Genomic DNA, 27,323 nt, shown 5'->3' on the forward strand with positions numbered 1-27,323 from the left:
ATGTTTTACATTATAATATATGAGTGGTATATTTCAGACATTATAATATATGAGTGGTATATTTCAGACATTATAATATATGAGTGGTATATTTCAGACATTATAATATATGAGTGGTATATTTTACATTCTACCACAATACCCTGTGTTATTCAACTCTCAGACCATCAGTTAATCATTACAGCTGTTGATTAACAATATGTTTATACCACACGTGGTATAAACTCTGTACACATTTTGATTGGCTAACACGGTGAACTTTGACCCAAGCTGCAATTGTTATTGACGTCATCAATAATCTAATGACGTCACATCACCGGGTCCCGGACGTCACCGGTACACTTTATTTGCATACGCGAAATTAAACTTGGCCACGTTTCCCTTTTGATTCAAGCCGATATTATTGTGGTAGAAACAGGTCACACGACTCGAAATTGTTGGATATGGAATTTATTTCACACTCGTAAGTTATTTTTTAAAAGTTGCAAAAAACACTCGCTAAAGCTTGTGTCTTTTGTAACTTTTAAAAAATAACTTACTCGTGTGAAATAAATTCCATATCCAACAACCACTCGTTGTGTAACCTCTATTTATAATATATGAGTGGTATATTTCAGACATTATAATATATGAGTGGTATATTTCAGACATTATAATATATGAGTGGTATATTTCAGACATTATAATATATGAGTGGTATATTTCAGACATTCCACATAGAGCCGGTTCTGGAGATAATGGAGACCATGATAAATGTGACATTCCATGAGTTCTGTCTGATGATGGAGCGTGGTCACAGTCATGAACAAGTGGTCCACCTGCTCCAGCTCGTGTCATCACTCCAAACATCTCTCCTCGCCTGGGCCTGGTCACAAATGGCCCCTGACGAGATTGACAGTGCCAAAGGGACTCCCAGTAACTTGGCCGACATCAAGGGAGTCTGTTCTCAGGTCACCACTCAGTGTAAGTTATGACAGTATTACAGCGACATCTATCTAGTGTTCTCAGGTCACCACTCAGTGTAAGTTATGACAGTATTACAGCGACATCTATCTAGTGTTCTCAGGTCACCACTCAGTGTAAGTTATGACAGTATTACAGCGACGTCTATCTAGTGTTCTCAGGTCACCACTCAGTGTAAGTTATGACAGTATTACAGCGACATCTATCTAGTGTTCTCAGGTCACCACTCAGTGTAAGTTATGACAGTATTACAGCAACATCTATCTAGTGTTCTCAGGTCACCACTCAGTGTAAGTTATGACAGTATTACGGCGACATCTATCTAGTGTTCTCAGGTCACCACTCAGTGTAAGTTATGACAGTATTACATCTATCTAGTGTTCTCAGGTCACCACTCAGTGTAAGTTATGACAGTATTACAGCAACATCTATCTAGTGTTCTCAGGTCACCACTCAGTGTAAGTTATGACAGTATTACGGCGACATCTATCTAGTGTTCTCAGGTCACCACTCAGTGTAAGTTATGACAGTATTATAGCGACATCTATCTAGTGATTTATTATAAATGATAACATGGATTAGTCATCACTCATTTGACATAATGCTTAGTTATAACCACCCAGTACAAGTGATAAAAAACGTTTTCCCAAAAATCACCTCTCAGTGACATCAAATGTTTTTCAACAAACACTCCTCAGTCACATAAAACGTTTCCTACAAATCACCCCTCTATGACATAAAACGTCTCCCACAAATCACCCCTCTATGACATAAAAAGTTTCCCACAAATCACCCCTCAATGACATAAAAAGTTCCCCACAAATCACCCCTCAATGACATAAAAAGTTTCCCATAAATCACCCCTCTATGACATAAAAAGTTTCCCACAAATCACCCCTCAATAACATAAAAAGTTTCCTATAAATCACCACTCAATGACATAAAAAGTTTCCCATAAATCACCCCTCAATGACATAAAAAGTTTCCCATAAATCACCCCTCAATGACATAAAAAGTTTCCCACAAATCACCCCTCAATGACATAAAAAGTTTCCCATAAATCACCCCTCAATGACATAAAAAGTTTCCCACAAATCACCCCTCAATGACATAAAAAGTTTCCCATAAATCACCCTCTATGACATAATAAGTTTCCCACAAATCACCCTCTATGACATAAAAAGTTTCCCACAAATCACCCTCTATGATATAAAAAGTTTCCCTCAAATCACCCTCTATGACATAAAAAGTTTCCCTCAAATCAGCCTCTATGACATAAAAAGTTTCCCTCAAATCACCCTTTATGACATAAAAAGTTTCCCTCAAATCACCCCTCAGTCACATAAAAATCATGACTTTATGTATCATTTGTTGAATGTGTAATTCAGTTTGAATTGTGTTGCAGACTCTGGTTTTGTGGCAGACAGAGCTACTGAAGCGTGCAAACTGATGCAGAAAAAGGATGTAGAAAAAGTTGTGAGTCAAGTTGTTTTAATTAATTTCCATCAGATTGAATGGGGAAAATACCCCCTACTTTACCCACTCATTTTTATGAAACTTGCTCAATTCAATTAAATTCAATTCAAACTTTATTTATAGTCGGTACATATTATAACAGATCAACATTAGCTACAAATATTCTATGGCATAATAGCTCAAGCGAGTTTGTGTTACGGAATTTGTGATTATTTTTAGCAGAGTCATGCCCCTTTCATTGCCAAATATGGGCATTGTTTAGAAAATGCAAGAAATTTTCGATATCTTATTCAATTTCTCTAAGATTTTGCACGGTACAACTAGAAGCAATTATGTTCAACATACATTAGTGTTTTTTATCTGCCAATCAACTATGGGTCATATGGTATACCCTGCGCTGTACGTATGTCCATGGTGTTATTTGGCAACTTAACCAAATGCATCTGAACAAACAAATTCTAATCATGAAACATTAGTATTCAGACATGATTATTTTCAGCTATTTAGCTGAATTTAGCTGTTTTCTTCTTTAGATTAAGAAATATTTTAAATTCATGAATTGACTTGGAATTTACAATTATACATAAATTTCTTTTTCGGGGGTTCCCCATTTTTTCTAAAAAGTTCAACAATGTTTTCTTAGCTGCAAAATCATGCCTGAATATTTACTGTGTGTAGTAAGTTTCATTAAAATAAGAATATTATATAGATAATAGTAAGAAAGAGCATAAAAGGATGATTTCAGATATTATACAAATGTAAATCAAATATATTTCCAAACTTGGAGCTTAAACTTCCAACATATCTACCTCATTGCTTATTGCTACATTTTCCTGTGGTAGCTTTACCAGTGACAGGCGTATCATGCTCCCGCCTGCAGAGCTCTTTTTGATATTTGTTTAAAAGTATGCCTTGGCTATTATCATTAACAGAGTGAGCTGATCAGTACTGCGGAGACGTCTCTACTGGGTACAGTGGTGAGACAGCTGGTAAGTAGCCAACTTAACCCATCGTACATGGATACTTGGCCAGTTTTGAGAGGGTTCGGTTTTGAGAAGTGATCCATTTTGACTAGTCAGTTTTACAAATAAAAATAAGGACAATAATTTTACACATTTACCAGTTCCTACCGACATTATTTAGGACATCTTTTTTGCATTTTGAAATCAAGTCTACTATTAGCTTCCTTATTGTGTGCCGATTTGTCTGCTGCAAAAATAACCCATTCAGGTCCTCATGAAAATTAAATGTGAAACTCTAGCTTTCTATCTTTACTTGTTTTCTTATGATAAACAGATTGAGACTGTACTGCTTCAATGATGTGTGGCAATTTCTTCTCATTTTGATTAGTACACAATTAAATCACAATGTTCCTCTAGTCATCCGTGTCATGTACCTATTTACCTACTGTACATGTATGCCCCACAATTTCACAACAACAATTGACATACATGTTGATTTCACGGTTGGTTGGCCGGGGAACCTGTCATATTTCTTTTTTTATTCACTCATGTGAGTCTGGTTTACAGAAATAGTTTTGGGTATTTCATACAAACTGGAATCAGTTTGGTATTGGGAATTCCTAGGGTTTGTTTTTGGATTTTATTTATTAATATAATAAAGAAGGATCAATTCCAAACCATGCTATTTTGATTGATATCAAGAGGTGATTGGTTTTGTGAAGTTGCACTGAACCATGTTAATACCACATATTTATACATGTACCTCTGACCGGTGTAAATGTTGACTAAGTAAGAAATGTACCACATTTATACCTCTGACCGGTGTAAATGTTGACTAAGTGAGATCTGACCAGTGTAAATGTTGACTAAGTGATAGATATACCAAGTTTATACCTCTGACCTGTGTAAATGTTGACTAAGTGAGAGATGTACCAAGTTTATACCTCTGACCGGTGTAAATGTTGACTTAGTGAGAGATATACCAAGTTTATACCTCTGACAGGTGTAAATGTTGACTACGTGGGGATGTACTAAGTTTATACCTCTGACAGGTGTAAATGTTGACTAAGTGAGAGATTTACAAAGTTTATACCTCTGACCTATGTAAATGTTGACTAAGTGATAGATATACCAAGTTTACACCTCTGACCGGTGTAAATGTTGATGTGTGGATGTACCAAGTTTATACCTCTGACCTGTGTAAATGTTGACTAAGTGAGAGATATACCAAGTTTATACCTCTGACCTGTGTAAATGTTGACTAAGTGAGAGATATACCAAGTTTATACCTCTGACCTGTGTAAATGTTGACTAAGTGAGATCTGACCTGTGTAAATGTTGACTAAATGAGAGATGTACCAAGTTTATACCTCTGACAGGTGTAAATGTTGACTAAGTGAGAGATATACCAAGTTTATACCTCTGACCGGTGTAAATGTTGACTAAGTGAGAGATATACCAAGTTTATACCTCTGACCTGTGTAAACGTTGACTAAATGAGAGATGTACCAAGTTTATACCTCTGACCTGTGTAAATGTTGACTACGTGTGGATGTACTAAGTTTATACCTCTGACCTGTGTAAATGTTGACTAAGTGAGAGATGTACCAAGTTTATACCTCTGACCGGTGTAAATGTTGACTAAGTAAGAGATGTACCAAGTTTATATCTCTGACAGGTGTAAATGTTGACTACGTGGGGATGTACTAAGTTTATACCTCTGACAGGTGTAAATGTTGACTAAGTGAGAGATTTACAAAGTTTATACCTCTGACCTATGTAAATGTTGACTAAGTGATAGATATACCAAGTTTACACCTCTGACCGGTGTAAATGTTGATGTGTGGATGTACCAAGTTTATACCTCTGACCTGTGTAAATGTTGACTAAGTGAGAGATATACCAAGTTTATACCTCTGACCTGTGTAAATGTTGACTAAGTGAGAGATATACCAAGTTTATACCTCTGACCTGTGTAAATGTTGACTAAGTGAGATCTGACCTGTGTAAATGTTGACTAAATGAGAGATGTACCAAGTTTATACCTCTGACAGGTGTAAATGTTGACTAAGTGAGAGATATACCAAGTTTATACCTCTGACCTATGTAAATGTTGACTAAGTGAGAGATATACCAAGTTTATACCTCTGACCTGTGTAAACGTTGACTAAATGAGAGATGTACCAAGTTTATACCTCTGACCTGTGTAAATGTTGACTACGTGTGGATGTACTAAGTTTATACCTCTGACCTGTGTAAATGTTGACTAAGTGAGAGATGTACCAAGTTTATACCTCTGACCGGTGTAAATGTTGACTAAGTAAGAGATGTACCAAGTTTATATCTCTGACAGGTGTAAATGTTGACTAAGTGATAGATATACCAAGTTTATACCTCTGACCTGTGTAAATGTTGACTAAGTGAGATCTGACCTGTGTAAATGTTGACTAAGTGAGAGATATACCAAGTTTATACCTCTGACCTGTGTAAATGTTGACTAAGTGAGATCTGACCTGTGTAAATGTTGACTAAATGAGAGATGTACTAAGCTTATATCTCTGACAGGTGTAAATGTTGACTAAGTGAGAGATATACCAAGTTTATACCTCTGACCTGTGTAAATGTTGACTAAGTGAGATCTGACCTGTGTAAATGTTGACTAAATGAGAGATGTACTAAGTTTATATCTCTGACAGGTGTAAATGTTGACTAAGTGATAGATGTACCAAGTATATACCTCTGACCTGTGTAAATGTTGACTAAGTGAGAGATATACCAAGTTTATACCTCTGACCTGTGTAAACGTTGACTAAATGAGAGATGTACCAAGTTTATACCTCTGACCTGTGTAAATGTTGACTACGTGTGGATGTACTAAGTTTATACCTCTGACCTGTGTAAATGTTGACTAAGTGAGAGATGTACCAAGTTTATACCTCTGACCGGTGTAAATGTTGACTAAGTAAGAGATGTACCAAGTTTATATCTCTGACAGGTGTAAATGTTGACTAAGTGATAGATGTACCAAGTATATACCTCTGACCTGTGTAAATGTTGACTAAGTGAGAGATATACCAAGTTTATACCTCTGACCTGTGTAAATGTTGACTAAGTGAGAGATGTACCAAGTTTTAATGTTAATAATCTATATGTATGGTTATTTTTACAGGTGTTGACGCTGACATACCTTTGTGATTATTGTGACTCGGAGTCACGAGTTGTTCTAATACAGAAGTTCCAGCCTCTGTCTCAGGAGCTACAGAAACTGGCCACGCTACTCCCAACGCTCTTTCCTAATGTATGTCATAGTACTGTATGTCTCTAATGTATGTCATAGTACTGTATGTCATATTACTGTATGTCTCTAATGTATGCCATAGTACTGTATGTCTCTAATGTATGTCATAGTACTGTATGTCATAGTACTGTATGTCATATTACTGTATGTCTCTAATGTATGTCATAGTACTGTATGTCATAGTGCTGTATGTCTCTAATGTATGTCATAGTACTGTATTTTTTTCCTTCAACTATGACTATGTGGAATTCACTTGATATTTCCATTAGAGACTCTATTACAATTTCTTCTTTTAAATGTAAGTTAAAAACTACTAATGATATAACTATTTCTGAACTTTTCATTAATTCTGCTCCCAGACAACTTAACATAATTTTATGCCAACTTAGAAATTTTAAAAGTGACCTTAATTATGATAAACATTTTGATCACCTGATTGATAACCCATCCTGTGTATGTGGTGCTCCTAGTGAAGATTTAGTGCATTTTTTCTTTCAATGTCCCATGTATTCCAATTCTAGGCACCATATTCTATCCATCTACAACTTGTTAGGTTATATAAATCTTCAATGCCTAGTGTGTGGCATCATTAATGCTCCTGATCATTTAAATATCTCTATTCTATATCATGTAAACTTATATATTAAATCCTCAAAACGTTTTTCTGTGTATAAATAAGAAACTATATGTAATACTGTCTTTAGTAGTAATACAATTATATACATTTACTCAACTATTATAGCAAGTTTGTTATGTTAAATATTCATCCTTATAACATTCTAGTATGAAAGTATGAATGAATGTGTGTGAGTGAGTTATTGTTGTTTATTACATTACATATAACTTTTCATTTTAGGCTTGGTGGAAATATGTTGTGTCTTCACTTTATCAAATAATAGTTTTGTTTTCTTACTAAGTAATTTTGAATAGTAGTTATCTCTATAATTATAACACCTATTCTATTTAATTTCATGATGAACATATAATTCCTTACAGTAATCCCTTTTTGAATTAGATACTATACATGTAATGATATATAATTTCTGTAGAAATAATAAAGTGAAACATATCATCTTTCTACCAAGCCTAACCGGAAGTAATAGAAGAAGACTGATATAGGCATTGCGCCTGTTGTCTTATTCTTTTGACAATACTTTGTATTTATTTATATTTGTATTGTTAATAAAATATTTCTGAAATGAAATAGTACTGTATGTCTCTAATGTATGTCAGTACTGTATGCCGTAGTACTGTATGTCATTGTACTGTATGTCATAGTACTGTATGTCTCTAATGTATGTCATAGTACTGTATGTCATAGTACTGTATGTCATAGTACTGTATGTCTCTAATGTATGTCTCTAATGTATGTCATAGTACTGTATGTCATAGTACTGTATGTCTCTAATGTATGTCAGTACTGTATGTCATAGTACTGTATGTCATAGTACTGTATGTCTCTAATGTATGTCATAGTACTGTATGTCATAGTACTGTATGTCTCTAATGTATGTCATAGTACTGTATGTCTCTAATGTATGTCATAGTACTGTATGTCATAGTACTGTATGTCTCTAATGTAAGTCATAGTACTGTATGTATCTAATGTATGTCATAGTACTGTATGTCATAATACTGTATGTCATAGTACTGTATGTCTCTAATGTATGTCATAGTACTGTATGTCTCTAATGTATGTCATAGTACTGTATGTCATAGTACTGTATGTCTCTAATGTATGTCATAGTACTGTATGTCATAGTACTGTATGTCATAGTACTGTATGTCATAGTACTGTATGTCATAGTACTGTATGTCATAGTACTGTATGTCATAGTACTGTATGTCTCTAATGTATGTCATAGTACTGTATGTCTCTAATGTAAGTCATAGTACTGTATGTCTCTAATGTATGTCATAGTACTGTATGTCATAGTACTGTATGTCATAGTACTGTATGTCTCTAATGTAAGTCATAGTACTGTATGTCATAGTACTGTATGTCATAGTACTGTATGTCTCTAATGTATGTCATAGTACTGTATGTCTCTAATGTAAGTCATAGTACTGTATGTCATAGTACTGTATGTCTAATGTATGTCGTAGTACTGTATGTCATAGTAATGTATGTCAGTACTGTATGTCATAGTACTGTATGCCATAGTACTGTATGTATCTAATGTATGTCATAGTACTGTATGTCTAATGTATGTCGTAGTACTGTATGTCGTAGTAATGTATGTCATAGTACTGTATGTCTCTAATGTATGTCATAGTACTGTATGTCATAGCACTGTATGTCAGTACTGTATGTCAGTACTGTATGTCATAGTACTGTATGTCATAGTACTGTATGTCTCTAATGTATGTCATAGTACTGTATGTCATAGTACTGTATGTCATAGTACTGTATGTCTAATGTATGTCATAGTACTGTATGTCATAGTACTGTATGTCATAGTACTGTATGTCATAGTACTGTATGTCATAGTACTGTATGTATCTAATGTATGTCATAGTACTGTATGTATCTAATGTATGTCATAGTACTGTATGTCATAGTACTGTATGTCTCTAATGTATGTCATAGTACTGTATGTCATAGTACTGTATGTCTCTAATGTATGTCATAGTACTGTATGTCATAGTACTGTATGTCATAGTACTGTATGTCATAGTACTGTATGTCTCTAATGTATGTCATAGTACTGTATGTCTCTAATGTATGTCATAGTACTGTATGTCATAGTACTGTATGTCTCTAATGTATGTCGTAGTACTGTATGTCATAGTACTGTATGCCATAGTACTGTATGTATCTAATGTATGTCAGTACTGTATGTCATAGTACTGTATGCCATAGTACTGTATGTCATAATACTGTATGTCATAGTACTGTATGTCATAATACTGTATGTCATAGTACTGTATGCCATAGTACTGTATTTCTCTAATGTATGTCTCTAATGTATGTCATAGTACTGTATGTATCTAATGTATGTCATAGTACTGTATGTCATAGTACTGTATGTCATAGTACTGTATGTCATAGTACTGTATGTCATAGAACTGTATGTCTCTAATGTATGTCAGTACTGTATGTCCTAGTACTGTATGTCATAGTACTGTATGTCATAATACTGTATGTCATAGTACTGTATGTCTCTAATGTATGTCATAGTACTGTATGTCTCTAATGTATGTCATAGTACTGTATGTCATAGTACTGTATGTCCTAGTACTGTATGTCATAGTACTGTATGTCATAGTACTGTATGTCATAGTACTGTATGTCATAATACTGTATGTCATAGTACTGTATGTCTCTAATGTATGTCATAGTACTGTATGTCAGTACTGTATGTCCTAGTACTGTATGTCATAGTACTGTATGTCATAGTACTGTATGTCATAGTACTGTATGTCATAGTACTGTATGTCATAATACTGTATGTCATAGTACTGTATGTCTCTAATGTATGTCATAGTACTGTATGTCTCTAATGTATGTCATAGTACTGTATGTCATAATACTGTATGTCATAGTACTGTATGTCATAGTACTGTAGGTCATAGTCCTGTATTTCTCTAATGTATGTCATAGTACTGTCTCTAATATATCACTACACTCAGATAAAACCTAGTAATGGACAGAGTCAGGTAGTAAACAATAACAGGCTGATATATTATATGTCACTATACAGTATGAGAGAGTCCAGTAAAATGAAGTAAGTTGTTATTTGTTTTGGTTACAGATCAGTAGTGAGCACTGGGATACTGTACAGACAGAGGATATTGTGTTACGGACTTGGGAGGTGGAATCCTCACACAGCTATGAAAATAATCAACACCTCACACAGGTAGGCCGAGTTTAATGGTATAACTACAACATCTGACAGGTAGGCTGAGTTTAATGGTGTAACTTCAACATCTCACACAGGTAGGCTGAGTTTAATGGTATAACTACAACATCTCACACAGGTAGGCCGAGTTTAATGGTGTAACTACAACATCTCATACAGGTAGGCTGAGTTTACTGGTGTAACTACAACATCTCATACAGGTAGGCTGAGTTTAATGGTGTACCTAAAACATCTCATACAGGTAGGCCGAGTTTAATGGTGTAACTACAACATCTCACACAGGTAGGCCGAGTTTAATGGTGTAACTACAACATCTCACACAGGTAGGCCGAGTTTAATGGTGTAAATACAACATCTCATACAGGTAGGCCGAGTTTAATGGTGTAACTACAACATCTCACACAGGTAGGCCGAGTTTAATGGTGTAGCTACAACATCTCATACAGGTAGGCCGAGTTTAATGGTGTAAATACAACATCTCACAGGTAGGCCGAGTTTAATGGTGTAGCTACAACATCTCATACAGGTAGGCTGAGTTTAATGGTGTAACTACAACATCTCATACAGGTGTAACTACACATCTCATACAGGTAAGCTGAGTTTAATGGTGTAAATACAACATCTCACACAAGTAGGCTGAGTTTAATGGTGTAACTACAACATCTCACAGGTAGGCCGAGTTTAATGGTGTAGCTACAACATCTCATACAGGTAGGCTGAGTTGAAAGTGGTGTAACTACAACATCTCATACAGGTGTAACTACACATCTCATACAGGTAGGCTGAGTTTAATGGTGTAACTACAACATCTCACAGGTAGGCCGAGTTTAATGGTGTAACTACAACATCTCACACAGGTAGGATGAGTTTAATGGTGTAACTACAACATCTCACACAGGTAGGCTGAGTTCAATGGTGTAACTACAACATCTCACAGGTAGGCCGAGTTTAATGGTGTAACTACAACATCTCATACAGGTAGGGTGAGTTTAATGGTGTAGCTACAACATCTCACACAGGTAGGATGAGTTTAATGGTGTAACTACAACATCTCACACAGGTAGGCCGAGTTTAATGGTGCAACTACAACATCTCACACAGGTAGGATGAGTTTTATGGTGTAACTACAACATCTCACACAGGTAGGCCGAGTTTAATGGTGTAACTACAACATCTCATACAGGTAGGATGAGTTTAATGGTGTAACTACAACATCTCACACAGGTAGGCTGAGTTTAATGGTGTAACTACAGCACACAACTACAGCATCTCATACAGGTAGGCTGAGTTTAATGGTGTAACTACAACATCTCATACAGGTAGGCTGAGTTTAATGGTGTAACTACAACATCTCTCACAGGTAGGCTGAGTTTAATGGTGTAACTACAACATCTCTCACAGGTAGGCTGAGTTTAATGGTGTAACTACAACATCTCTCACAGGTGTAACTACAACATCTCACACAGGTAGGCTGAGTTTAATGGTGTAACTACAACATCTCTCACAGGTAGGCTGAGTTTAATGGTGTAACTACAACATCTCACAGGTAGGCCGAGTTTAATGGTGTAACTACAACATCTCATACAGGTAGGCCGAGTTTAATGGTGTAGCTACAACATCTCATACAGGTAGGCCGAGTTTAATGGTGTAACTACAACATCTCATACAGGTAGGGTGAGTTTAATGGTGTAGCTACAACATCTCACACAGGTAGGCTGAGTTCAATGGTGTAACTACAACATCTCACACAGGTAGGCTGAGTTTAATGGTGTAACTACAACATCTCACAGGTAGGCCGAGTTTAATGGTGTACCTACAACATCTCACACAGGTAGGATGAGTTTAATGGTGTAACTACAACATCTCTCACAGGTGTAACTACAACATCTCATACAGGTAGGCTGAGTTTAATGGTGTAGCTACAACATCTCATACAGGTAGGCCGAGTTTAATGGTGTAACTACAACATCTCACACAGGTAGGCTGAGTTTAATGGTGTAACTACAACATCTCACACAGGTAGGCCGAGTTTAATGGTGTAAATACAACATCTCATACAGGTAGGCTGAGTTTAATGGTGTAACTACAACATCTCATACAGGTAGGCCGAGTTTAATGGTGTAGCTACAACATCTCATACAGGTAGGCTGAGTTTAATTGTGTAACTACAACATCTCATACAGGTAGGCTGAGTTTAATGGTGTAACTACAACATCTATAACATCATGACATTAAGCTACATTTATTGTTCATTAAATCTCACTTTGTTTACATTGTGACATTGTCATGTAAACATATACCATACATAATACCTGTTGTGGCATTGTCATGTAAACATATACCGTACGTAATACCTGTTGTGGCATTGTCATGTAAACATATACCGTATGTAATACCTGTTGTGGCATTGTCATGTAAACATATACCGTACGTAATACCTGTTGTGGTGTATGATTTCAGGTTTTCAGCTGTCCAGGTGCTGATAAATTTATGGTCGATTTTGATACCAGGTGTGAAACAGAGAGACGGTATGTATACTACTTCTAGAGTCATGCATTCTTAGGTACAGACAGTTTCCTTCTGTTAATACTACCACAGTCAGTGTATCTGGTCACAGCTTTCTTCCAAACTTTTAATGAAGGTAAAATTTACCACAAGAGTTATCAAGTTTACCTAACACAGTATCTCTGATGTATATCTATATTACAGGTATCTGTGATGTATATCTATATTACAGGTATCTGTGATGTATATCTATATTACAGGTATCTGTGATGTATATCTATATTACAGGTATATGTGATGTATATCTATATTACAGGTATCTGTGATGTATATCTATATTACAGTATCTGTGATGTATATCTATATTACAGGTATCACTGATGTTATATTCTAATATACAGGTATCACTGATTTATATCTGCTATTACAGGTATCTGTGATGTATATCTATATTACAGGTATCTGATGTATATCTATATTACAGGTATCTGTGATGTATATCTATATTACAGGTATCACCGATGTATATCTATATTACAGGTATCACTGATGTATATCTATATTACAGGTATCTGTATATCTATATTACAGGTATCTGTGATGTATATCTATACTTACAGGTATCTGATGTCTAATCTCTTATTACAGGATCTGATGTTTTAATATCTCTATTACAGGTATCTGATGTTATATCTATATTACAGGTATGCACTGCATGTATATCTATATACCAGGTATCTGATGTATATCTATATTACAGGGTATCTGATGTGTTGTGTATATCTATATTACAGGTATCTGATTGTCTAATCTATATTACAGGTATACATGATGTATAATCTAATTCCAGGTTTAATCTGTGATTTGTATTATCTACAGGTATCTGTGATGTATATCTATATTACAGGTATCTGATGTATATCTATATTACAGGTATCACTGATGTATATCTATATTACAGGTATCTGTGATGTATATCTATATTACAGGTATCTAATGTATATCTATATTACAGGTATCACTGATGTATATCTATATTACAGGTATCTGTAATGTATATCTATATTACAGGTATCTGATGTATATCTATATTACAGGTATCTGATGTATATCTATATTACAGATATCTGATGTATATCTATATTACAGGTATCTGATGTATATCTGTATTACAGGTATCAGATGTATATCTATATTACAGGTATCTGTGATGTATATCTATATTACAGGTATCTGTGATGTATATCTATATTACAGGTATCTGTGATGTATATCTATATTACAGGTATCTGATGTATATCTGTATTACAGGTATCTATGATGTATATCTATATTACAGGTATCTGGGATGTATCTCTATATTACAGGTATCTGTATATCTATATTACAGGTATCTGTGATGTATATCTGTATTACAGGTATCAGATGTATATCTATATTACAGGTATCTCTGATGTATATCTATATTACAAGTATCTGTGATGTATATCTATATCACAAGTACCTTTTATGTATATTTACAGGTATGACTACTTAGTATTTACTGACGCTAAAGGTCTACAAATGAGGTTTGACCAGAAAGTAGGCACACCCAAATGGCCACGTCAGATAAACTTCAGTGGACCACACCTCCATTTCCTGTTTCACTCCGACAGCAGTAACACAGAGTGGGGGTATAAATTTAAGGTTAGAGGAGTAGTGTTTCTTTAAAATACTAAATAGATAGATTAAGTGTATATTCCAGGGGGAGGATTCATGTTTTAACAGAAAGCATCAACCTTTGCTATCATTTTGACGATGTTCATTCCAGTTATCAAAAGAACCCTACAATAGACAAAGATAGTATTCACACATTTGAACTCACCTGGCTACTCAAGGGACTAACTCTTATTACATAATGCTTGACAATATTATTGATCGAAGCTGAATTCAATGCTAAACTTAATGATCAAAATTATAGCTTCTCCAAGGCTTCTGTTACTTCATATAGATACCTCTACTGTAGTGACAGTGAGAGACAGTGAGAAACACAGTGAGAAACACAATGAAAACAGTGAGAAACACAGTGAGAAACACAGTGAGAAACACAGTGCGAAACAGTGAGAAACAGTGAGAAACAGTGAGAAACACAGTGAGACAGTGAAAAACACAGTGAGAAATACAGTGAGAAACACAGTGAGAAACACAGTGAGAAACATAGTGAGAAATACAGTGAGAAACACAGTGAGAAACACAGTGAGAAATAGTGAGAAACACAGTGAGACAGTGAAAAACACAGTGAGAAATAGTGAGACTGGGAAATAATGAGACAGTGAGAAACAGTGAGAGACACAATGAGAAGCATGATGAGAAATATAGTGAGAAACAATAAGTGAGAAAAATAATGAGAGACAAAGTGAGACAGAAATAGGGTGAGAGACAGTTAGACAGTCAGTGAGAGACTGAGAAACATATTGAGATAAGTGAGAAACACAGTGAGACCGTGAGAACAGTGAGACAGTGAGAGACAAGCAACTACTAGTCTCGTGTTTAAAGTCTGAAAGCCAGAAGAGAAGTGATCATCCAGGAGTAGTATTATCCGTCCCAGTAAAGTGTTTTACATGTCCACATTCCTTACATTCCACTTTCTCACCTGTGTCCAGGTCCACACATAATTCATGATAACAGTAAGGATCCTAGCATCAACATTTTATTTTCAAGTAATACATATACTCAGACATATATTCCTGTAACATGTAATTTTTAGGAAATATTCATGATCTAATTATTGAAGAAAGCATTTTGTAATACTAGATTGTCTCGACAATATCTACTCAACAGTGTTTTGTTACCTAGGTGACAGCGAGGGGAAGCCCAGACATTCCTCTATCATGGCCTTTTGACCTTCAACTCAGCCTCACAAAGATGCTTGGTCGAATGTGTGGCTGTACTCTCAACTCACATCCATGTAAGTTTTTTTGACACCTGAAATATTGTGTTTTTCACATATTCTTAGAAAATAAGAAAATAAGTGTGTTATGTTCAGAGTATTTTATTAGGTGCTGTCAGGGTTCGATACTATCTGTGGTCCTGTGGCCTTAGGCTACCAAAGTATTGGAAGAACCACCAAGATGGTCCAGGCCAGTGGTTGGCCCAAATATCTATAACAAATTCAATTTCCGAGACAAGATTCTTCTAACGAAAGTTGTCAAATATCTAGTCATGATACAGATCAGTTAATACATAGAGAGGAAAAAGCAGTAAATTGAGTACAATTTAAAAACTTGGGAACTAAAATATACTGGGAGAGTAATTCACAGGAATCTTATATATAGGGAATTGCAATGTGGTTTATCAAGTAACATGACAATATTTAGATATATCTAAGAGCAAAACAAAAAACAAAACAAAATATGAGGCCATCACAGATTAATCGATCAAAGAATTAAACTTAATGATACAATGCCTATTCAACTGAGGTTTTAAAGTAATTCTTAAATGCTCAGCAGAACTAAAATGCAACCAAAGCCTTTTTAAAGTAAATAAAATTCCTTAAAATTACACTGGATAATCATCAAAAAAACATCTAGAATGCATTTTGAAAAAAAAATGTCTTCTTTCCTGCCATTTTATATTTATATAATATTTGCTTTTCTCCTGTATTTCAATCCCTCATGCACAACACCTGTTAAATGATGATGTTAATGTCTTCAAGATAGTATAAACTTAAAAGGGAAAAGTGATTTCCATATTCTATAACCAGTGCCTGACCTGTCTCCATTAACTCAAATTTTTGTTTTGCAGATTCAGACAAAGACCCTCTGATGAATGCAGAAGAGTCTGCAGAACAGGATGTACTCCGAAGTGAGTTATGGACCACCCTGTTTAGGGGAGGCTACATGGTGGGCAAAATACAGCGGTCCCTCTCAGGAAAATTTGTAAGTGTCACTGTAAAATACAGCCATCCCACTCAGGAAAATTTGTAAGTGTCACTGTAAAATACAGCTGTCCCACTCAGGAAAATTTGTAAGTGTCACTGTAAAATACAGCCGTCCCACTCAGGAAAATTTGTAAGTGTCACTGTAAAATACAGCTGTCCCACTCAGGAAAATTTGTAAGTGTCACTGTAAAATACAGCGGTCCCACTCAGGAAAATTTGTAAGTGTCACTGTAAAATACAGCCGTCCCACTCAGGAAAATTTGTAAGTGTCACTGTAAAATACAGCCGTCCCACTCAGGAAAATTTGTAAGTGTCACTGTAAAATACAGTGGTCCCACTCAGGAAAATTTGTAAGTGTCACTGTAAAATACAGCTGTCCCTCTCAGGAAAATTTGTAAGTGTCACTGTAAAATACAGCGGTCCCTCTCAGGAAAATTTGTAAGTGTCACTGTAAAATACAGCTGTCCCTCTCAGGAAAATTTGTAAGTGTAAATTCTCTGTAAAATACAGCAGTTCCTCCCAGGAAAATTTATAATTGAAAATTTGCTGTGAAATACAACAGTCCCTTCCAGGAAAATTTATAATTGAAAATTTGCTGTGAAATACAACAGTCCTTTCCAGGAAAATTTATAATATTGTAGGAGACAGAGACACACACAAAATAGAAAGAGAACAATAAAGAGAGAGAGAGAGAGAGAGAGAGAGAGAAAGGGTGTAGGTAGGAAAGAAAAGGAAGTTAGAGGTCCCATAGCTAAAATATCCGAAATATATTCAAAATTCCTTGTATAATTTGAGTATTAATAAAACATTACATTTTCGAACAATAGGCAAAAGTCAGAGCATGCGATAGCATTAACAATAAAAAACATGTAAGATGGGCATACAGTATTAATAATATTATTTGTACTACTGTTACATTTCAACAATGGCTTTCCATTTCCTCCAATTAATTTCAAATTTCCTTTTCATGTATTCATTTTTGCTGCTGATGATATATTTCTGAACAATGAAGTGGTCTTTAATGACATTGATAAGAGCATTCAGACTCAAAGATTTATGTAGGCATCTACTTTTATAGATGAAGTGTTTTATAATTACTAAAATTTCGTTATCAACCATATTTGCTTGAGATGATAGTATACCAAAAAGAAAAGATTCTTTATTTATAAAAATAGGAATGAGGAAAATGTCACATAAAGTTTCAAATCGCTGTAGTAGTTCCTGCACTTCTGTGCATTCCCATAGACAATGGACAATAGTTTCTCTTTCCATGTTACAGAGTGTACATAAAGGACTAGGGTATATGTTTATTTTAAAAAGAAAAGTGTTAGTTACTAGAATATGATGTAAAATTCTAACTTGAAACCATTGCAATTTAGAACTTTTCGTGATAGTAAATGGAAGTTTAAGTATTTTAACCCATTTTTCATGATTAAACTCAAAGTCAAATTCTTCATTCCATTTTCTTACCCCATTTGGTGTTGAAGGTGCTGTAATGATGCAGTTATAAAAGTCTTTAGATCCCTTTTTACTCTTATAAAATATTTCTATGTTTGATGGTAAAAATGGTAAGTCTGGTCTTTCTATCATAAACTCAAATCTTCTAAGAAAATGCTTTACAGCTGTGACTAGACCATGATATTGTAGAAAATTTGTATTTATTCTATAGTTTTGACGGAATTCATTAAGGGAATAAAAAGTCATATCACAAATATTTTTGACAAGGTCATTTATAGTATAAACAGTGGCTTTAAACCAGTGTGGATAGAAAACAAATTTATTCCCTACTTGGATGTCATTGTTATACCAAAGTGGTGTTTTTAATATAGAATCTTGGCGTATCACCCTCATATAATTTGAGTTATTCAATCTAACCCAACATTTGAAGATTTCCTTCCAAAATTTATTTTTACAATTAGAAACACATGTACTAATATATTCCTTGCCACAATTTTGTAATTTTTTTATATCAACAGTCAAATTTAAAAGTACATTCCATTTCCCTGATGACTGAAAAACTCTCCTGACCCAACTTAGCTTAAGGGAATCGATAAATGCATGCAGATCAACCATTTTCAAACCTCCATCTACATAATCTTGAATAACAACATCCTTTTTTATTTTATGAGGTTTACCACCCCACAAAAAGTTGAATAATATAGAATTCAGTTTAGTAATATATTTTACAGGTGGACTTGGTAGGGTAATAAATAGATAATTAAATTGAGAGATTAGTAAGGATTTGATTATGTTAATTTTACCAAGCGGTGTAAAGTTCCTCCTACTCCATATATTAATTAGAGATTTAAGTTTCACCAACTTTTTGTCAAAATTCATTCTAGGGATTTCACCAAGATCCACAGAAAAGTCTATTCCTAAAAAAGTGAATTTGTCTTTTCCCCAAATCAGATTCAGTTCGGGTAAAAAAGTTTCCTGACTGTATTTTTTACTGCCAATCCATATTACCTGAGTTTTATTAGTATTAATATTAAGCCCTGAAATATTGGCAAAACTATTTAATTCAGTAATTGATTCTTTTAAAGACATCTCTGAACCATCTAGAATTAATCCTGTGTCATCTGCATATTGTACATTCAGAATATCTATATTTTGGAGTTGTATTCCCTTGATGTTTCTATTGTTTCTTATTCGTGCTGCTAAAACCTCAACACAAAGGATGAAGATATATGGGGCAATGGGATCCCCTTGACGACAACCACGCTGTATGCTAATTGATGAAGAAATATTACCACCCTGATTAATTGAAGAAAAAACATTATTATGAAGAATATTAACCCAATTCCTTATATCTGTCCCAAAGTTAAAATATTCTAATACGTTATTGATAAAATTCCATGAAACTGAATCGAATGCTTTTTCAAAATCTATCATAAGTAACATACCTGGGATGTTGAGATCCTCTGCATAGTGCATTATATCATATACTGTACGAATGTTTTCCCCAATGTAGCGCCCCGCTAAAAATCCTGTCTGATCTTCATTAATGAGCTTTCCTAAAACTGATTTTATTCGATGGGATATAATTCCAGAAGCTATTTTATACGTGATATTTAGTAGTGAAATGGGTCTCCAGTTTTTCAAAAAATGACGTGACTTATCTCCCTTAGGAATACAAGTTATAACTCCTTGTCTTTGTGTGATTGACAGTTGACCTACTGAAAAACTATAATTAATTGAACGAACAACAAAATCACCCAGGTAATACCAGAATACCTTAAAAAATTCTGCTGTAAAACCGTCAGATCCTGGACTCTTATTATTTTTCATATTTTTTAAAACATAGCCAGCTTCATTCAAAGATATTTTACCTTCCAAACCATTTGCATCATACTCGCTTAGCTTTGGAACACCACAGCCTTCAAGAAACACATCAAGATTAACATCATCAACTTCTCTAAATCTATATAATTCCTCATAAAATAATCGCACTTCATTTAATATTTCATCCTGATTAGTAATTACAACATTATCTTCCTTCTGTATCTTCGGAATGATTTTTGAAGTAAAATTTCTATTTTCTAGGTTAAAAAAATATGATGTTGGTTTCTCCCCCTCCTCAATCCATTTTGCTCTTGATCTTATCATGCTACCTCTAATCTTTTTCAAACGAATAGACTCTAATTGCTTTTTCTTATCACTAATTTCATCCTGGTCAGAGTCTGAATTACCTTCTAAAGTTTCTATTATTTTCTTTAACTCTTCTTCTCTCATATTCTGTTGCTTTTTCCTAAAAGATGCATATGAAATAGACTTTCCCCTTATTTCCATCAGCAATGTTTCTAAAAATAATTGATCGTTAATTAGGAATTGAATATCACTATTTGGAATGTTAGACAAAGTGTTAAAGTTATACACAGGCGGGCAGTATTGTAACTTGACAGTCTCAATAGTTTGTTTTATCATATCTAAATAATCTGGTTCATTAAGCAAGGAATTATTCAGTTTCCAAAAACCCCTCCCTCTTTTGAATTCGTTTATTTTCAGAGATAATACTACGGCTGAATGGTCTGACCTATAGCTTGGCTCAATATTAGACTTGTTAATACTAGATAAAAGATTTTCTGAAACCAGGAAAAAATCTAGTCTGGCTTGTTTTATTGGGTTAGTTCGACGCCAAGTGTATCTTCTACTGTTAGGATGCAATTCCCTATAAATATCGATCAGGCTATAATTTTCAATAAACTCCAAAATCTTTTCCCTAGGCACTATTATTGTGTAGATTTCTGTAATTATCATCATAGTCGAAATCTGGGTTCAAAACAAGGTTAAAATCCCCACATATTATTATCTTATCATTATCAAAAGTCTCTATTGTATCTGAAATTAGATCATAGAAATCTGGGCTGTCTCGATTCGGGCCGTATAGTGAGATAAGAGTTGTTCTGGAACCTTCAATATCAATGTCAAGCACAAGAAAATTACCATTTAAGTCTTTCTTCTCTTTATGAACTTTGCTTTCAAAGTTGTTATTAAGTAAAATAGTAATACCCCGTGAGTTGGATGCAAAAGAACTAAAGTAGCAGTCATAACCCCATTCATTTCTAATGATATTTTCTTGGTCTGATGTAAAATGTGTGTCCTGTAAGCAAAATATACCGTACTGTTTGTCTCTCAGGTACGAAAAGACATCTTTCCTCTTTAATCTATCCCCAAGGCCCTGACAGTTTGCCGAAAGTATGCAGATATTACTCATGTTAGTTCAGAAATTCCATTACAAATCATTAGTATGAGACCTCCTAGAAAATTAGTAATATTCACTGTTAAAAAATACAATGATCACTCTCAGGAAAATTTGAAAGTGAAAATTCGCTGTAAAATACAATGATCCCTATCAACAAAATTAGTAATATTCACTGTTAAAAAATACAATGATCACTCTCAGGAAAATTTGAAAGTGAAAATTCGTGGTAAAATACAAAGATCCCTATCAACAAAATTAGTAATATTCACTGTTAAAAAATACAATGATCACTCTCAGGAAAATTTGAAAGTGAAAATTCGTGGTAAAATACAAAGATCCCTATCAACAAAATTAGTAATATTCACTGTTAAAAAATACAATGATCACTCTCAGGAAAATTTGAAAGTGAAAATTCGTGGTAAAATACAAAGATCCCTATCAACAAAATTAGTAATATTCACTGTTAAAAAATACAATGATCCTTTGCCAAGCAAGCTATAATGACCTTGTCAAATAATAATATGAAATAATCATAACAATCAGTGAGGATATTCTGTTCCAACTCAACAATTTGATTTCATTTAAGGGATCTGCTGGAGCCCCGCGAAAGTTCTAGTAATTTAAATCGATGGGCGATGGGTGTGTGTTTTAGCTACCAATCACCTGGTTCAAATGTCATGGTACGGCTTATATCAGTTTTCGTCACCCCTTCCTTTAAAATCTTATATTACTTAACTGAGCAACGGCATGGACAGAACTAAGGGCAGGGCCCAGCAAATGGAAAGGTGAGGCCCCAGGAGCTAAAACAGTTAAGTCTCATCACCCTGCCCCCAGGGGCTAAAACAGTAAGGTCTCATCACCCTGCCCCCAGGGGCTAAAACAGTAAAGTCTCATCACCCTGTCCCGGGGGGCTAAAACAGTAAAGTCTCATCTCATCATAGGGGCTAAAACAGTTAAGTCTCATCACCCTGTCCCAGGGGCTAACAGAGTAAGGTCTCATCACCCTGCCTGCCCCCAGGGGCTAAAACAGTAAAGTCTCATCACCCTGTCCCCAGGGGCTAAAACAGTAAAGTCTCATCACCCTGCCCCCAGGGGCTAAACAGTAAGGTCTCATCACCCTGCCCCCAGGTCCCTGAGACATTACCTAAAACTGAGATTGTCACTGGAGACACTTTACCTTATTGTCACCAGGTAACTGAAGACAGTGGTGGCCATGTTCTTGAGTTCCTATGGAAGCTTGTCAACAGAGAGGAAGATCTACCAAACAAATTCCTGGAAAAGTATGTACAACTTACTGACTTACTCCCTCAATAACTGTGATGTTTTACACGTGAAATGCAAAAAATAATGAAACACTTGCTTAAAGATGACCATACATTACATTTCCTGTATGATTAGACCCCTACAGTAACTATAAAGTATAGAATACATGACGTAACAGTAAGCTGACCATACATTACATTTCCTGTATGACTAGACCCCTACAGTTAGTATAAAGTATAGAATACATGAAGTAACAGTCCGTTGTAAGCTGACCATACATTACATTTCCTGTATGATTAGACCCCTGCAGTAACTATATAGTATAGAACACATGAACTAACAGTCCGTTGTAAGCTGACCATACATCACATTTCCTGTATGACTAGACCCCTACAGTAACTATACAGTATAGAATACATGAAGTAACAGTAAGCTGACCATACATTACATTTCTTGTATGACTAGACCCCTACAGTAACTATAAAGTATAGAATACATGACGTAACAGTAAGCTGACCATACATTACATTTCCTGTATGATTAGACCCCTTCAGTAACTATACAGTATAGAATACATGACGTAACAGTAAGCTGACCATACATTACATTTCCTGTATGACTAGACCCTACAGTAACTATAAAGTATAGAATACATGACGTAACAGTAAGCTGACCATACATTACATTTCCTGTATGACTAGACCCCTACAGTAACTATACAGTATAGAACACATGACGTAACAGTAAGCTGACCATACATTACATTTCCTGTATGACTAGACCCCTTCAGTAACTATACAGTATAGAATACATGACGTAACAGTAAGCTGACCATACATTACATTTCCTGTATGATTAGACCCCTATAGTAACTATACAGTATAGAATACATGACGTAACAGTAAACTGACCATACCTTTCCTGTATGACAGGTGTAGGGAGAGCAGTAAGTGTCTCCAGGTGGGCGGGGACGCCGTGGAATCTGCAGTGGTGGCCGTGTTTGCTGCGCTGGTGTGGCACACACAACAGTTGAGGGAAGACCTCAATAAATATGGTAAGTCTCATTAATGTCACACGGTTCTGGGTAGTCCTTCAGTGTACCAGGGTTTCCACGGAAATACACTCACTAATGTCACACGGTTCTGGGTAGTCCTTCAGTGTGCCAGGGTTTCCACGCAAATACACTCACTAATGTCACACGGTTCTGGGTAGTCCTTCAGTGTGCCAGGGTTTCCACGCAAATACACTCACTATTGTTTGAGCATTCTCAAGTTTCTGTAAAAAATCTATATTTCAAAGCTTTCATTTATGTGCTATAATAGTAAGGGGTGTAGCATTACTACAAATCCAGATTTATATACATTAGGCTGTAGATTAGTAGCCTAGTTTGTCTCCATTGTAAGACCTGGGTTTTACTCTTTGATTAACTACCATAATTAGACTGTCTAACTGTTTACAGTGGAAGCTAATGGAGAGGCAATGATCAGTGATGGCATCATCCAGGCCTATATATCTGCCGAGACACTCCGGACACAGCTGGTTAGTACATATCTTAGTACAGCTGTCAAGTGTAGTTAATCCTGAAATGTTGAATGAAATACTCCATAATAACATCACATAAAGGAACGCTATGTAATCTATCTCATTTGTTCACATGAATCATAGACCATCTTATGTTCATCTAATTAACAAAATATATGTTAATTCAGAACAAAAGTTACCAAAAGGAAGATTCTTTTCAAATCAAAAAGAAATATCACTAGATAATGTTACATCAACACAATATAATGATATAAACATTTCTCCCCAGCTAACATTACGTCAGCGTGCTGTCACTAACAATGAGAAAAAGCATGAGGATGCCGACGACCCAGGTACAGTTTTCTCTTGTCATACTTACTCGCACACAAAGGTTTAATCAATGCACCAGAAGGTCATATATTACAAATTGTATATCTATCCGAAGGTCGTATATTACAACTTGTATTTCTATCCGAAGGTCGTATATTACAACTTGTATTTCTATCCGAAGGTCGTATATTACAAACTATTTATACCAGAAGGTCGTATATTACAAAGTCTATTTCTATCTGAAGGTCGTATATTACAAACTCTATTTCTATCAGAAGGTCGTATATTGCAAACTATTTCTACCAAAAGGTCATATATTACAAACTCTATTTCTATCAGAAGGTCGTATATTACAAACTGTATTTCTATCTGAAGGTCGTATATTACAAACTGTATTTCTATCTGAAGGTCGTATATTACAAACTCTATTTTTATCAGAAGGTCGTATATTACAAACTATTTATACCAAAAGGTCATATATTACAAACTCTATTTCTATCAGAAGGTCGTATATTGCAAACTATTTCTACCAAAAGGTCATATATTACAAACTGTATTTCTATCAGAAGGTCGTATATTACAAACTGTATTTCTATCTGAAGGTCGTATATTACAAACTGTATTTCTATCTGAAGGTCGTATATTACAAACTGTATTTCTATCTGAAGGTCGTATATTACAAACTCTATTTTTATCAGAAGGTCGTATATTACAAACTATTTATACCAAAAGGTCATATATTACAAACTCTATTTCTATCAGAAGGTCGTATATTGCAAACTATTTCTACCAAAAGGTCATATATTACAAACTCTATTTCTATCAGAAGGTCGTATATTACAAACTATTTCTTCCAGAAGGTTGTATATCCAAAGTGAATGTAAGATTGACACAAAATGTAAAATATTATTTTGAAGAAAAAAGTTATTTCTCAGATATTCAATTTGTGATCTTGACAAGCGTAGGTCGAAATTTTTTGATCTGATGTTCAGTACAATTGGATAGATAGTACAAAAGCTATTTTTAAAACAGCTGACATATTCCAAACTTGTTTTACACAGGAACTTTGTGTAGGGACAAGGCTTTATTCCTGCTCAAGTTTGCTGGTCTCACCAAGGTTCAGCTTAAAAATGAGGTAAAGTCATGGCTATGTGATGCAGATATATTAGAACTTATATTTTGTTACATTTGTGAGTGGGAAATAATTCTGCATTAACCATTTAATTTAAAGAATTACCATTGGGAATGTCTAATGATCCACGCATTTTAGCTCACCTGGCCTGAAGGGACGTTGAGTTTATGCCATGGCACAGCATCTGTTTTCCATCCGTCTGTCATCCAACAACACTTCCATGAAATCACTAATTGTCATAAAGAGCTGAATAGATTTAACCAAATTTGGTCAGAAATCCTTAGGGGAAGGGGAACAGATTGTGTAAATAGTGACACTTACCTTCCCTAAGGCCAGAGGGGCTGGGTCAAATAGGGATATATCAATTTAAATCACTACTTGTCACATAGTACTGAATGGAATTTAGCCAAATTTGGTCAGAAACATCCCTTAGGGGAAGGGAACAGATTTGGCATTAATGATGAGTCAGACTCCTTAGGGCGAGAGGGGCCAAATAGGGGAAATAGGGGGTAAGTCCTTTAATGATTCACTATGTGTCACAAAGTACTGAATGAATTCAAAACCAAATTTGGTCAGAAAGATCCTTTGGGGAGGGGAACTGACATTGCATAACTGGTGACACTGACCCCCTAGTGCCAGAGGGGTGGGAGCCAAAATGAAAAATCTGTACTTGTCCTGAACGACTGAATGGGTTTTGATGAAATTTGGTCCGAAACATTAATTGGGCAAAAGAGATCTAATGTTATATAATTGGAGGGTGTGACTCCCTTTGGGCCAGAGGTGCGGGCCCAATAAAGGAAATTGACATAAATCCTTTAAATAGCTCAGGAGCATTATTGGGCTAAATATATGTAACGTTTTATAAACAGAGGATGTGGGTCCCTTGATGATGGAAAGAGAGAGCCTAATAGGGGAAATGTTTAAAATTAAAAAAAAAAAAAAAAAAAAAAAATAACTCTTAAATGTTTGAAGAATGACAGGACTTTGTCTATATTTGCTTTACACCATACTTGGAAGATGCAGCATTAAAATGCCATGATTACTGAAATATTGAGATGAGTGATGCAGGCCCTCTGAGCCTCTTGTTGTATCACTGAATCATCCTTAATAAACAAACAAATGTATGTAGTTTTTTATCTATTGACAGTTGAGGTCTAAAGTGACAAAACAATGGAAGAAGCTCTCCAATCGCAAGTCAGAAAAAATGCTGAAAGGGGTTTGTAAATTTTACTGCTATATCATACAATCGGCGTAATGATTAGATAATTAACAAAGACTTTTCAGTAATAAAGGTCAACAGGGGACTCAAGGTTTGTTAAACAGGACACACCAACAGAAGTGATTTATTAAAAAAACCAGCACCATTATGATAAGAGTTTATAAAAATGG

The 27,323-nt window shown here is 35.0% G+C and overlaps 1 protein-coding gene across 1 annotated transcript in view; it reads left to right on the forward strand.

Annotated features, from left to right (window-relative positions):
• Positions 1-27,323, forward strand: part of LOC117322880 (zinc finger ZZ-type and EF-hand domain-containing protein 1-like) — a 125,748-nt gene that overhangs the window by 49,861 nt on the left and 48,564 nt on the right. The window contains 15 exon segments of the mRNA XM_033877821.1: positions 708-963; positions 2,369-2,439; positions 3,372-3,428; positions 6,571-6,699; positions 10,455-10,559; positions 13,023-13,090; positions 14,591-14,753; positions 15,903-16,014; positions 16,851-16,984; positions 22,880-22,968; positions 23,884-24,005; positions 24,411-24,490; positions 24,762-24,825; positions 25,864-25,937; positions 27,082-27,150. Of these exon segments, the coding sequence (XP_033733712.1) occupies positions 708-963; positions 2,369-2,439; positions 3,372-3,428; positions 6,571-6,699; positions 10,455-10,559; positions 13,023-13,090; positions 14,591-14,753; positions 15,903-16,014; positions 16,851-16,984; positions 22,880-22,968; positions 23,884-24,005; positions 24,411-24,490; positions 24,762-24,825; positions 25,864-25,937; positions 27,082-27,150 (1,593 nt within the window).

Source organism: Pecten maximus, chromosome 1 (assembly GCF_902652985.1).
Source record: "Pecten maximus chromosome 1, xPecMax1.1, whole genome shotgun sequence".
Lineage (NCBI taxonomy): Eukaryota > Metazoa > Mollusca > Bivalvia > Pectinida > Pectinidae > Pecten > Pecten maximus.